General features: G+C 38.7%; 2 protein-coding genes across 4 annotated transcripts; both read left to right on the forward strand.

The window, feature by feature from the left end:
• Nucleotides 1-244: 244 nt before the first annotated feature.
• On the forward strand, nt 245-2,739 carry rps9 (ribosomal protein S9). Its single transcript, XM_067601339.1, has 5 exons — nt 245-352; nt 1,180-1,291; nt 1,411-1,533; nt 1,728-1,914; nt 2,478-2,739. The coding sequence occupies exons 2-5, from the start codon at nt 1,195-1,197 to the stop codon at nt 2,653-2,655; spliced, it is 585 nt and encodes a 194-aa protein (XP_067457440.1). The 5' UTR covers nt 245-352; nt 1,180-1,194; the 3' UTR covers nt 2,656-2,739.
• A 249-nt stretch (nt 2,740-2,988) lies between these two features.
• mboat7 (membrane bound O-acyltransferase domain containing 7) lies at nt 2,989-11,533 on the forward strand. Of its 3 annotated transcripts, XM_067601333.1 has the most exons (11): nt 2,990-3,169; nt 3,336-3,402; nt 4,126-4,167; nt 4,439-4,521; nt 5,835-5,964; nt 6,196-6,322; nt 6,418-6,574; nt 7,029-7,224; nt 7,906-8,058; nt 8,162-8,338; nt 9,319-11,533. In XM_067601333.1, exons 4-11 carry the CDS (start codon nt 4,446-4,448, stop codon nt 9,725-9,727), a joined length of 1,425 nt encoding a protein of 474 aa, XP_067457434.1. In that variant the 5' UTR covers nt 2,990-3,169; nt 3,336-3,402; nt 4,126-4,167; nt 4,439-4,445; the 3' UTR covers nt 9,728-11,533. The 3 variants fall into 3 exon arrangements, with proteins under 3 accessions (XP_067457435.1, XP_067457434.1, XP_067457433.1); XM_067601332.1 differs by lacking the exon at nt 3,336-3,402 and having other exon boundaries at nt 2,992-3,169; XM_067601334.1 differs by lacking the exons at nt 3,336-3,402; nt 4,126-4,167 and having other exon boundaries at nt 2,989-3,169.
• The last annotated feature ends 52 nt before the right edge of the window (nt 11,534-11,585 follow it).

Raw genomic sequence — 11,585 nt, forward strand, 5'->3', positions numbered from 1 at the left:
TGGTTTGGAATATTGCTTATTCACTTTTTAAGTTACTATACTAATTTATTTTTCTCATTTAATTTCTGCATTATGTATCTTTTACAGTGTACAATTTCATTTCTGCTTGTGTTTTTGTGATTAGTTTTTTATTTCATTTGTTCTCGAATACTCCCTGTACTGTTGTTTGTACTGTAATATTACTGTGCTGTTAATAAAGTTAAAAAAAAAAAAAAAAAAAAAAAGACCAACATCCCCGCTTCCGTTCTGGCGGTGAGAGGCATGATGGGATATGTAGTGTATGCGTCAGCCCTATAAATGCCAAAGAACTTCCTTCAACGTCCTCTTTACTGCGCGAGCCTGAGCGAGACAGGTACGAGCAGTATCCTCGTGCTATTTTACAGCATGAACCAACAGCATGTTAACTGTTTTAGATGTACGAAAGACGATAGACAATGAAAAGAAACGTTATTGTACTGGTAGACACTTATTTTATGTCATGTATCATTTTGTATTTTGTTGTTAAGGCAAAGGCTAATTCGGCTAAGCTAATGCTAGCTTGTGTCATTAAACAACGTGGTGCGGTGCAGCTGCGGCCTACCCGTACAGCTTTCTGGTTTTTCAACGCACATTAACATGATCGCTTATATTAATAAGTACATGAAATGTACTGTAAATGTATCCTCGCGTGTGTCAATGTAAAATATGTCACATTATCTGTAATTGTAACTCAGACCGCAGATTTAAGAGGGAAATGTTAACGTTACACTGCAGCTGTCATCTTTACGCTAAATAGCTAGTAGATTAAAGCGATTTAGACTTTAGGTATTATCAGATGGAACAGCAGAGAAATCAAAGTAGTATCTTTTGACTCGTGTTATATTTAGATTTTTACACTTGCAGCACCTATATTTCTTGAATGCGACTCAATTGTGAACCAGATTTCTATAATGTAATAGAGATAATCGAGTCTAATTTACTGTAAATGGGATCAACTTCAAAAGATATTCACTTATGATATAGAGCTCAGATGAAGTCTAGTTTGTTCAAACTGTCCAAAGAGTGATGTAATGCCATAATGCACCTTTTACTAAGGCAGTGTGGGTTTGTGGAAGTCTACTGTGAATATTTGTACATCTGTTAATTAATATATTAAGTTGCAATGACTAATCTAATCATTTTTTTGTCCTGATGTTGCAGGCACTCTAAGCCGCCATGCCCGTTGCCAGGAGTTGGGTTTGTCGCAAGACATATGTCACCCCCCGCCGTCCCTTCGAGAAGTCCCGTCTCGACCAGGAGTTGAAACTCATTGGTACGCTGTGATTTCATTAACACATCTGGGTGAAATAAATGAGGTTAAGTTATATATCCTTTTATGGAGTTGACCGCAATGAGCTTGAACTTTGACTAACTATCCTATCTTCTTAAAAGGCGAGTATGGACTGAGGAACAAGCGTGAGGTGTGGAGGGTCAAGTTCACCCTGGCCAAGATCCGTAAAGCTGCCAGAGAGCTGCTCACTCTGGACGAGAAGGACCCCAAGCGTCTGTTTGAAGGTACACAAATTAAAGTTAGAGATTTTATAAGTGTGTTGGCCGATGATTTAACTATCAACTGTCAGACTTTTCTCTGGTGTCAAGAATTCCTCGTCAATGAGGCCAACATTGTCACTTTACTTAAATCACCATATGCAGCATATGTGCCTGTATGTGTGGACTTGTAATTAAATGTCTCCTGTGTGGTTTCACAGGTAATGCCTTGCTCAGGCGTCTGGTGAGGATTGGTGTACTGGACGAGGGTAAGATGAAGCTGGATTACATCCTGGGTCTGAAGGTTGAAGATTTCTTGGAGAGGAGGCTGCAGACGCAGGTTTTCAAGCTTGGACTTGCCAAGAGCATCCACCACGCCCGTGTCCTTATCCGCCAGAGGCACATCCGGTAAGCTCAAAGGCTCCTGGGAGCAAACATCAAATATTTAAAGGGGCAAAGGTCTTCTGAGGGACTCATGAGAAACTCTCAATGCTTCCTCTTCCATCAGAGGACCACCAGCTTGTAACACTCTCCGCTGAGATCAGTTAAACATTTCAGCAAGGTCAATTCGGTATCAAAACCGTATACCTTGTCAGTAGACATTGCCCAGAGCCAATCCTGCCACTGAGCGCTGGGACTGTGCTGCCATGGTGTTTTGGCTGTTAGGTAAGGTATGGGGGATTGCACCTCGGGCAATTGTAGTAATCACTAAACCTTGTTTAATGTTAAGTGATGTACAAAAAGATACTCAGGCTGATGATTAAGATATACATATTCAGATTTTCTGTGGTGTCACGAATTCCTCGTCAATGAAGCCTGCAGTAGTCATCTTCTACATACATGATTACAAAATGTTGTTAAATTAGTCTCACTCTTCAGTTAAATGCTTCCCTTATACTCCTGAAAGCAGCATGTGAAGTTGACTAAGTGTTTTCTAAACTCCCCCTCATTATTGCTTTGTATCTTGGCAGTGTGCGCAAGCAGGTGGTGAACATCCCCTCCTTTGTGGTCCGCCTGGACAGCCAAAAGCACATTGACTTCTCTCTGAGGTCTCCATACGGCGGTGGACGCCCAGGCCGCGTCAAGAGAAAGAACACCAAGAAGGGCCAGGGTGGAGCCGGAGGAGCTGACGACGAAGAGGAGGATTAAGAAGGATGTTGTCCAGGGAGTGTTTCTCTGATACTTCCTGTTCTGTCCAATTTTCAATAAAAAAGTTTTGGTTTGACCAGAGAACTGAGTTGTCATTGCATTTTTTTCCCCCCCCTATTTATACTAATACTTGTCACTTTATACAGGTTTATATTATATATGTGTGTGTGTGTGTGTGTATATTTATTTATATATATGAAAATAATTACATAAATTTAAAAAATAGGATATTTGAAGACTATCAAATGAAGCTTTGTATTATATGAAGATACACTAAAATATGTACCAGAAGTTATGAAATGCAGTATAATCTAGAGGTTTATGGGTGTCTTTACCTGAGGTCAGAATGGAACAGTCCACTACACCCCCTGCTACTGCAGGCAGAATGGAACAGTCCAACCGTTCCAGGTGGAGTCATCTCTTCCAGGAAGTAAATCAATCGTAGCAGTGTGGATGGCGATAGTTGTGCATGCCGGTTCTCTCAAAGAGACTGGAGTTATTTAACACAATAATTGTAAGTAATCTAAGATTTACACCTCATGCTTCCTAGTGTCAGTTAGTGTGTTAGCCGCCAAACTATAGAGCGATTAGTTTGGACTCAGGCTAATGTTAGCATAGCTACAGCTACAGTGTTCATCTCATAACCTCTTTATAATGTATGTTTATCCTGTGTGTTTTAGATTTTGGTATAATTTATACTCCCAGACTGTTGCTTAAATTCTGTCACCTGGAAGTAGCTTTTCAAAGGTAATTGAGAAACTATTTTTAATCTTTTTTTTTTGGCTCAGCAAATTTTCCGATTCTTAATTGAATTAAATGGTTGGCTGATAGTGTACAACTGCTGGCAGCTGATAAAAATGATAAAAGCAAACAGCTGAGAGCTAACAGTGTCCAGCACTCAACTAAAATAATACATCTTTAAGCATCGAGGCAGCTGTTTCACGTGTTATTCCGTGTTGTGCAACACTGGTATATATGTAGTCCCATGCATTTCATCTCTATTTAAACCGTTTTCATGAAATAATGCTACAAGCTGCTCTTGCATACCATATCGCATACACATTACAGGAAGCGGATGTTGGCTTAATGGCGAAGAATTTGGCTTCACAGGCAGATATTGTGAAATACAGCCTGAAGATTTGACACTCATCGCTGCTGCTTCTGGGCAAACTTCTCACAGTTAAAAAATGAATGATGTTGAGATGTGTTTCTAATCATTTTATTGAGAGTTACTGCTTTGAAATTATTTACTATAAAGGAGTTGTAAAAACAGGTCCAAAACTGTCAAAGTGCAAATCCATGATATTAAAAAAAAAGAACATAGACTAAGAGGTCACATTTCTTCATATTTCTTTGTAGAATGATAAACAATCTATTACTACCTGAAGTAAACTGAACTCTTTCTCTCTTTCTCTCTCTCTCTCTCTCTCTCTATCTCTATCTCCATCTCTCTCTCTATCACACCTCTAGGTGAACTGAAGTTTGTGTTGACTCACCCTACTCTCACTCTAAGTATGTCATTTTGGGGGGGGGGGGGGGAATACTATCCACACTTTGCAGTATTGTCTGATTTAGTACCAACAACAGCCCGAACACGTACCATTGGGCTGAATGAGTATATTTGTAATGCAGCTCAAAACCATTATGTTGCCTATATCACGTATTTCTGTCACGACTTGCTTTGTTATGTTCACTCATAGAAAGTCTGTGAATGATGCATCATATTATGTGCAGATTTCTGTGTTTCTGTGTAACTTTGAGCTGACCTGTGTTTCTGTGCTAGCGGAGCAATGTCTTCTGATGAGCTGGTCTATTTGGGAGTTCTCGCTGCCTCCATCCCTGTTGGATTCCTCTTCCGTTACCTCAGTGAGTATTTTCATCAGGTTGGAAAGTACAGACATACAGTACCAGTCAAAAGTTTGGACACACTTTCTCATTATAGGGAATGGGAAGTTGTGTCCAAACTTTTGACTGGTACTATATATTTCAAACATAATCAGCAGAATGCTTTATTTATTTGCCAAGGGGCCAATGCTTCTGGTTAAAGTCATGGTCTGAGCAGCCAACTAAATAAGATTTATTTTCTATATTTGTCATTTTAAAAGGTATACGCTAAAAATGACAACTGTTTCCTCAAGTTTTGCATTGTGGAAATTATCTAGTTAATTTTTGTTCACATACAGAGGGTGGACAAAACACCAAACAGCATAATTTTAACATCATGTAATAGCTTCATTCCTCCTCAGACTCCTATTATACATATACTGAAATATTTCTAGAGTGATACTGGACCATTTCTTTAAAGGAAAGCCTGCTGTTCTTGAAGTGATGGAGAAAGTGGAAATCTGCTTTGCAGTCTGTGTTCTATAGACTGCTATTAAGGATTAGTGATCTTTAACGTGGTGTTCAGGGAGACTAGGGATGATAGCGAAACTTAATGACTTATTAATCTTTTCTTTTGTTCGGGGTTCAAGGTTTTATGTGCCTTAACCTTTTGTTATTCCTGTCAGTACGCTTCGCAACCTCCTTCTTTTCTTTGGCAACTGCAGTTCATGTGATTTTAAACATTTTCCTGTCTGATGCATCTGTAGTGTTTCACCTGTCATGACAACACTATATTGTTCATACTACTGTTTTGAAAATATATAAGAATTTACATATGAAATAGATGATTGGCAGACCTCTGTGGTGTGTAAACACATGTTGTGTGACTCATATACACCGGCACAGTTACTATGTTTGGACATGTTCTCCATACTGTGAACTATACACTTAGTGTTGATAAGCCTGCGTATGGGTTGCACCGGTTCTCGTTGACAATGTCAATAAATTATGTTCAAAGCCGAGCCAGTGCACGAGGAGTGACAGGTGTTCACTTGAAATTAACAGCATCACAGGACAACAGTTTGTCACACATCTTACTGCTCATTACCAGGTTTGCAATACTGGTCCAAGTAAATGGCAGCAGGATTCTTCTACACAGCCTTTCACAACAAATGCCACCATCTTTTCCTGTCTCTGTCAGGCTACCTAACTGTAAATCAACACTGTTTGGAAGTTTAGATTTTAGATTTTAAATTGTTGTTCATGATGTGTTTTAGGTGCTTTTCCCCGCTCTCTGTGGCTCCTCAGTAGACAGTTGAAGGTGGTTTATTTATATACTTTTTTCTTGATTTCAGGTCCTCCTGTGAAACAGGGAGCAGCTCTGCTTCTGGGCCTCTCAATTACCATCGCCACCTGTCATGTCCACACACTCCACTCTCTGGTAACGGTGATTGGAACATGGATTATTATAAAGAGCAACTGGCGGTGAGAGATAAACATTCATGCTTTTACAAAATTATCTCACTGTACACACACAGACACATAGAAGTCAGTACTGTAATCTTCAACTAACAATTTTAATCATCAATTAAAATGTCAAAAAACATACAATTTCTAAGCGATAGTGTCTTAAAATTGCTTGTTTTGTAAAAGTGTAAAGCAGATAAAGCAGCTTCTATGTAAATTCACTCGCAACATTTTGTCTCTGTCTATAAGGCATGCCCCTGCATTGAGTCTCAGCTGGACCTTTCTCTACCTCCTCTTCTTCCGTTTGGTCACTTGGTTCGGTTTACCACAACCAACACCTTTTTCCAACGCCATCCAGCTACTTCTCACTCTTAAGGTACAGAAACATAAGATCACACAAGAAATTATCACGAGGAAATCTATTACAGCAACACAGTTTTTTTTTTACAATATGTTCACCTTTGTTGTCAGATGGTGAGTCTGGCCAACGAGGTGCAAATTTTCCACATGGAGAAGAAAAAGGAAGTGAGCTCCTTTACAAAGTCTCCTGTCATTGGTGGTCTGTCTCAGGAGCCGTCTCTCTACGATATTATGTCCTATAGCTACTGTTATGTCGGTATCATGACCGGTAAGTGTGTGCAAATGCCCGACACCTCTCAGAATCTTCTCTAAATAATTTTAGGAGGATGAAGTTTAAGTGAACATTTAAAAATTTAACATGTTTATGTGTGAGCTGTTAATACCCATGAGTATTGTTGTTTAATGTCAATTTGCTTTTGCATGAATTTTAACTGTTGTCTCTCTTTGTCTCACTCTCTGCTTCTTGTCCAATATTGTGTGAGTCCATATCATTTTCAGTATTTGAACTTACTCCCAGTTGTAATATAGCTCTACTCTCTTTTTGTTTTCTTACTCCCCTCTCCTATCCAACGACACCTTTTCTTCTTTTGTACCACATTGTCCTCCACTGTTCACTCGTGTGTTCATTGTCTCTTACATTATCTCAATTGTCCATTTTTGTCTATCACTGTCTTCTCAACACTGCCTTTATCCCCTTGTGTCATCCCTCCATTTACCCAAAGGCCCGTTCTTTCGCTTCCAAACATTCGTCGACTGGCTGAAGCAGCCCAGCCCACTGGCCCTGCCCAGCTGGGTGCCGTGTCTGCAGCGTCTGAAGCTGGTTCCTGTCTATGGCGCTCTGTTCGTGGCTGTCAACTCTGTCTTTCCTCTGGCTTACGTTCGCACGGAGGAGTTCATGGATGAAAACTTCTTCTTCAGGTATTGTGACAAAGCAGAATGGTCTAATAAATACGATAAAGAATGGAGTTGTAGATATAGTATATCATCATCATCATCACTTAAAAGTTTTCTTAACCTGTCTCATTAATGGAATCATTTAATTTAAGATAAATGAAAACATGAGCATGAAATGAAATTGAGTGCAACTGCATACAAAAGAATGATTGAATAAAAATGTTTTTTAGGAACGAACTTGAGATTTTTAATCTAATGGAGAAAGTTAAACCACATTTAGACTGTAGAGTCATTAAATAATACTGAGGCCTCACAGGGGCTTAAAAGCTCAGACATATAAATATACATATTTGCTATGACAACAAATATTTGTTAAAGGTGTTAAATAATATTTACAAATAATTCCTCAAATGTACTGGGAGTCAATTAACTTAAACTAAACTGGTTGTAGAATCTGTCTCTCTGGTTTTGTTAGGAGTCTGGCTGAAATTTGTCACACAGACGCAATGAAATGACACAAATTAATAAAAGGAAATCATAAATGATCATTTATGTTGAGATAAATACAGTAGTGCTGTGTTTTGGGAAAGTAAAAAATTATTCCTGTCGAGTCAAAAAGATTCTTGTAGCTGTGACTGAGGCGTAAATGTCTCAGTGATAACCATGTTGTTAAAGTCCTTCTGTTCTCTTTCTCTCTCTGACCAGGCTGTTCTACATGATCGCGGTGTTCTTCGTGTTCAGGATGCGTTTCTATGCAGCGTGGTGTGGGGCCGAGGCCGGTTGTATCAGTGCAGGTCTAGGCTGCTATCCAGAAAAGGCGCTTAGCAAACCTGGAGGAGGACCCACAGTCAACTATAGGTACCGTTTAATACAATACCAACATCTTTGTCTATGTGATGGTCATATTTTTGTTGTTAAAAGTTGGTATTTGGTTTTTATTTACTTTATTCTTTCCCTACAGTGCTGATCCTGCCGCTGAGGAGCAATATGACTTTAAAACCATCCAGAACATTGACTGCTACAACACCGACTTCTGTGTGAAGGTGCGACACGGCATGCGTTACTGGAACATGACGGTGCAGTGGTGGCTGCATCACTACATCTATCCCAACTCTCCCTTCAAAGCCTACACTCTCAGGTAAGGCTTTAGAAGAAGTGCCATGTGTGCAAGTAACTCCTGTTTATATTGTACAGGTGTGAATCTATATACTCATCTATGAGTCCTTGTGAGGTGTTTAGAGGCATCAGAATCCCTTTATTGAACATATGCGCTGAGATTTTAAAAAATTACAGCTGTGAGGTAATATTAAGAGTCTGCATCTTTAAGAAATGTTTGCTAGTCATTTTCTATTTTTAATAATCAGCTCGGATCTTAAATGTGAATATTCTGAAACCAGTGAAGTTTCCTTTCTTACATCAGAGATTTCTTTTCAAGTCACATTGAAAGTCATGTCGGTGTATGGTGCGCTAGTGAGTATTGATGGTGTATTTGAGATTGATATACAATAAACTACAGTACCCATGTTCATGGTAATGAAGGGACACGTCACCTAGTGCAATAGTTTGCTTTATTGATGTGTTTTTAGTTTTTGGACAACAATGGGCGTCTATGGCACAGAGGAATAAGATGCTGTATACGAGGCTTTGGTTACAAAGCACATTTAGTGATTACTTCATGTCCTATCACAGACTTTAAACACCTTCTGTATAGTAAAAGTTTACTTTAAAACTTTGACATTATCCCTTTCAAACTTTTTTGAACAAATTATTCTGATCTGTCCCAACATCTTAATGTTGATGATATGGTTGTTGTACAGTGTTCCTGCTTTGGTTGATTCATAGATATGGTTGCTATTTATTGCCTATTGCCTGCTAGTTATTTGCATTAATTTACATTTTATTGTTATTACTGTGGCTGTTATCACGTACTGAATATCCTTCCTGCCCATATGAATGTGAACTCAGGTCATTGCTGTAAAAGAGCTTAATGCTCAGGCAGTTTTCCCTGAATAAACAATGGTTATATAAAATTTTTTACCTGAAATAAATCAAATGAAAACCCTAACGCGTCATGTTATGTTTGGATTTTACCATCTCTCCCATCTGTCTGACTTTCAGGGCCGGCTGGACCATGTTCATCAGCGCCTACTGGCACGGTCTACATGCCGGCTACTACCTCTCCTTCCTCACCATCCCCCTGTGCATTGCAGCTGAGTCCGCCATGGAGGCCTCTGTCAGAGCTAAACTGGGCCCTCGTGGACAGAACATCTTCGACTGGGTTCACTGGTTCTTGAAGATGAGAGCCTACGACTACATGTGCATGGGCTTCGTGCTACTGAAGGCCTCCGACACCATCAACTACTGGATGTCCATCTACTTCATCATGCACATCATCGCTGTTTGCTGTATAATAGTGGGCAAGGTCCTGAAGGGAGGGAAAAGGGAAGGGAGGAGAGGAGACAAGGAGGAGAAAAAAGAGGGAGAAAAGGTAGATAACAAGGAGAATACTGGAGAGAAAACAGACTGAATGGAGGTACAATAAAGAACTGGTTTGATATTTTTGGGACATAAGGAAGAGTTACTTCAAGACTATAATTTCCAGTATCGATTTCACCATCACTCATTTTTCTAGCGACAAACGTCACACATTTCCAGTAATATTTCTTGTAGGAAAAGTTAAAAGTTCAACTCTTACTTTATTTAAAAAAATACAGTAAATTTAACAAATAGCAGAAATTAGTAACAAGTGTGACACGTAAAGCTGAGTCACCACTGGAGACATTTTGTATATGTACATAAAAGTACTGTGAACACCGGTAAAGGAATGTTTGAGCAAACTTTTACTTTTCTAGTGTGATTGTCTGATTGGATGTAAATAGTTTATTCAGTCCTCTCATAAGTGCATCTGCCTGTACAGTATGTGTGTTTTTATGTCAAGATATATTATGCCCAGTTTGAAGTGTTTTGGAACGATCTTACTGGTCAAAATGGGATCAAAATGCTGCTTTAGAGACAGATTGTAGAGTGAGTTAAACAACCAGCAGCTCAACCCTCAAAATGACATTATTCACAATTAAAAGAGCAACAAAGTGATTAAATTGATTTGCCACCAAAACATTCCAACAGCAGCTCACCTGTCTTGACCTGTATGTTAATATTAATCCACTTTTTGTGTATGATAAGCATTAATCACAGTTTTCCAATTTAAGGAACCAAATGCTAACTTTTGGCATCTCCAATTGGCACCTTGATAGTTTTTTTTTTAGTACAATGGGAATTAAAGGTTGTTTCTTTGATAGTTAAATGCAGAAACAAATTAAGCTGTAAATGTGAATGTAACGGTGCAGCGCTTATCAGCAGACTTTTTTCATTTATATCAAAAATAAAAGGTCAAATTCAAACTGGCACAAGTTTGAGGGAGCAAAGCAAGCAGTTTACATTTGTATTGTTTCCTAATTACATTAAGGATTTTAGTTTAAATAACCTCAACTATTCTCTGTATTATAATGTTCCTTTTTTAATTCTGGTTGAACATTTCTCTGCTTTGGTTTACCCGCTTGATGCGGTGATTTCTCTGTTTGGAATTTTTTTTCATTAACTGTTACGCTGCCTGTAATTGTGAGGAAATCCAATATTCGGATCACATCAAGCACATATACACTGACGTCTGTACAGCAGTGTTGTATCCAGTGAAGCGTGTGCCATGTGAAATCTTTACGGTTTGTTCACTGCCAAAACATCTGTACTGCCATCAAGGAACATTCAGGGTTGAGACCAAACATTAAAAAAAAGTTTCACATCATAACAATACGCTGCCTACTTAAGTATGAATAACAGCACAGCTAAGGCTGGGTGAAATGGTTGAAATCATATTATGATATGAATTTGGTTATTTTCTCATATCTATGTACTGTATATCACAATAGGACAAATGTATGAAATCACATAGGAAATAGATAAAACAAAAACTTAAATAGCTACTTTTGTTAAATAAAAACTTGCTTTGAAACATGTTTTTGGCCAACAGAAATGATAGTATTGATTTATCGCTCAGCTCTAAATACAGAAAACTGTACAGTAGAAAAACCTGTCCACAGTTCCTTCACTCTGTATGTAATAAGTGGTTTATATGAGCGTGACTGAAAGCAGAATATAAAGGTTGTTGTTGAGCCATTGCATCTCCCAAATGTTTGTCATCATTTGAATTACAAATAGTTTTTGTGTTTTGCCGTTGTCCTTTACTCTCTCTGTGCCAAAACCCTTGTGGATAATGTTCCCTTTGTTTTTATTATTGCACAGTGATGATTGTGAATTTACAGTCCGTCTGTCACCACATGCTCTCGACTGCTCATCTCCTACATTATTTATTTTCCAGCCTTTTGTCT

The sequence above is a fragment of the Thunnus thynnus genome, chromosome 10, assembly GCF_963924715.1.
Source record: "Thunnus thynnus chromosome 10, fThuThy2.1, whole genome shotgun sequence".
In the NCBI taxonomy this organism is placed as follows: Eukaryota; Metazoa; Chordata; class Actinopteri; order Scombriformes; family Scombridae; genus Thunnus; species Thunnus thynnus.

Excerpts from the sequence above, each read along its gene's own strand:
- rps9 (XM_067601339.1), top strand. The coding sequence starts at position 1,195 with ATGCCCGTTGCCAGGAGTTGGGTTTGTCGCAAGACATATGTCACCCCC. Across the intron at positions 1,534-1,727 it reads CCCCAAGCGTCTGTTTGAAG|GTAATGCCTTGCTCAGGCGT; the intron begins GTACACAAATTA and ends GTGGTTTCACAG. Across the intron at positions 1,915-2,477 it reads ATCCGCCAGAGGCACATCCG|TGTGCGCAAGCAGGTGGTGA; the intron begins GTAAGCTCAAAG and ends GTATCTTGGCAG.
- mboat7 (XM_067601334.1), top strand. The coding sequence starts at position 4,446 with ATGTCTTCTGATGAGCTGGTCTATTTGGGAGTTCTCGCTGCCTCCATC. Across the intron at positions 5,965-6,195 it reads ATTATAAAGAGCAACTGGCG|GCATGCCCCTGCATTGAGTC; the intron begins GTGAGAGATAAA and ends TCTGTCTATAAG. Across the intron at positions 7,225-7,905 it reads GATGAAAACTTCTTCTTCAG|GCTGTTCTACATGATCGCGG; the intron begins GTATTGTGACAA and ends CTCTCTGACCAG.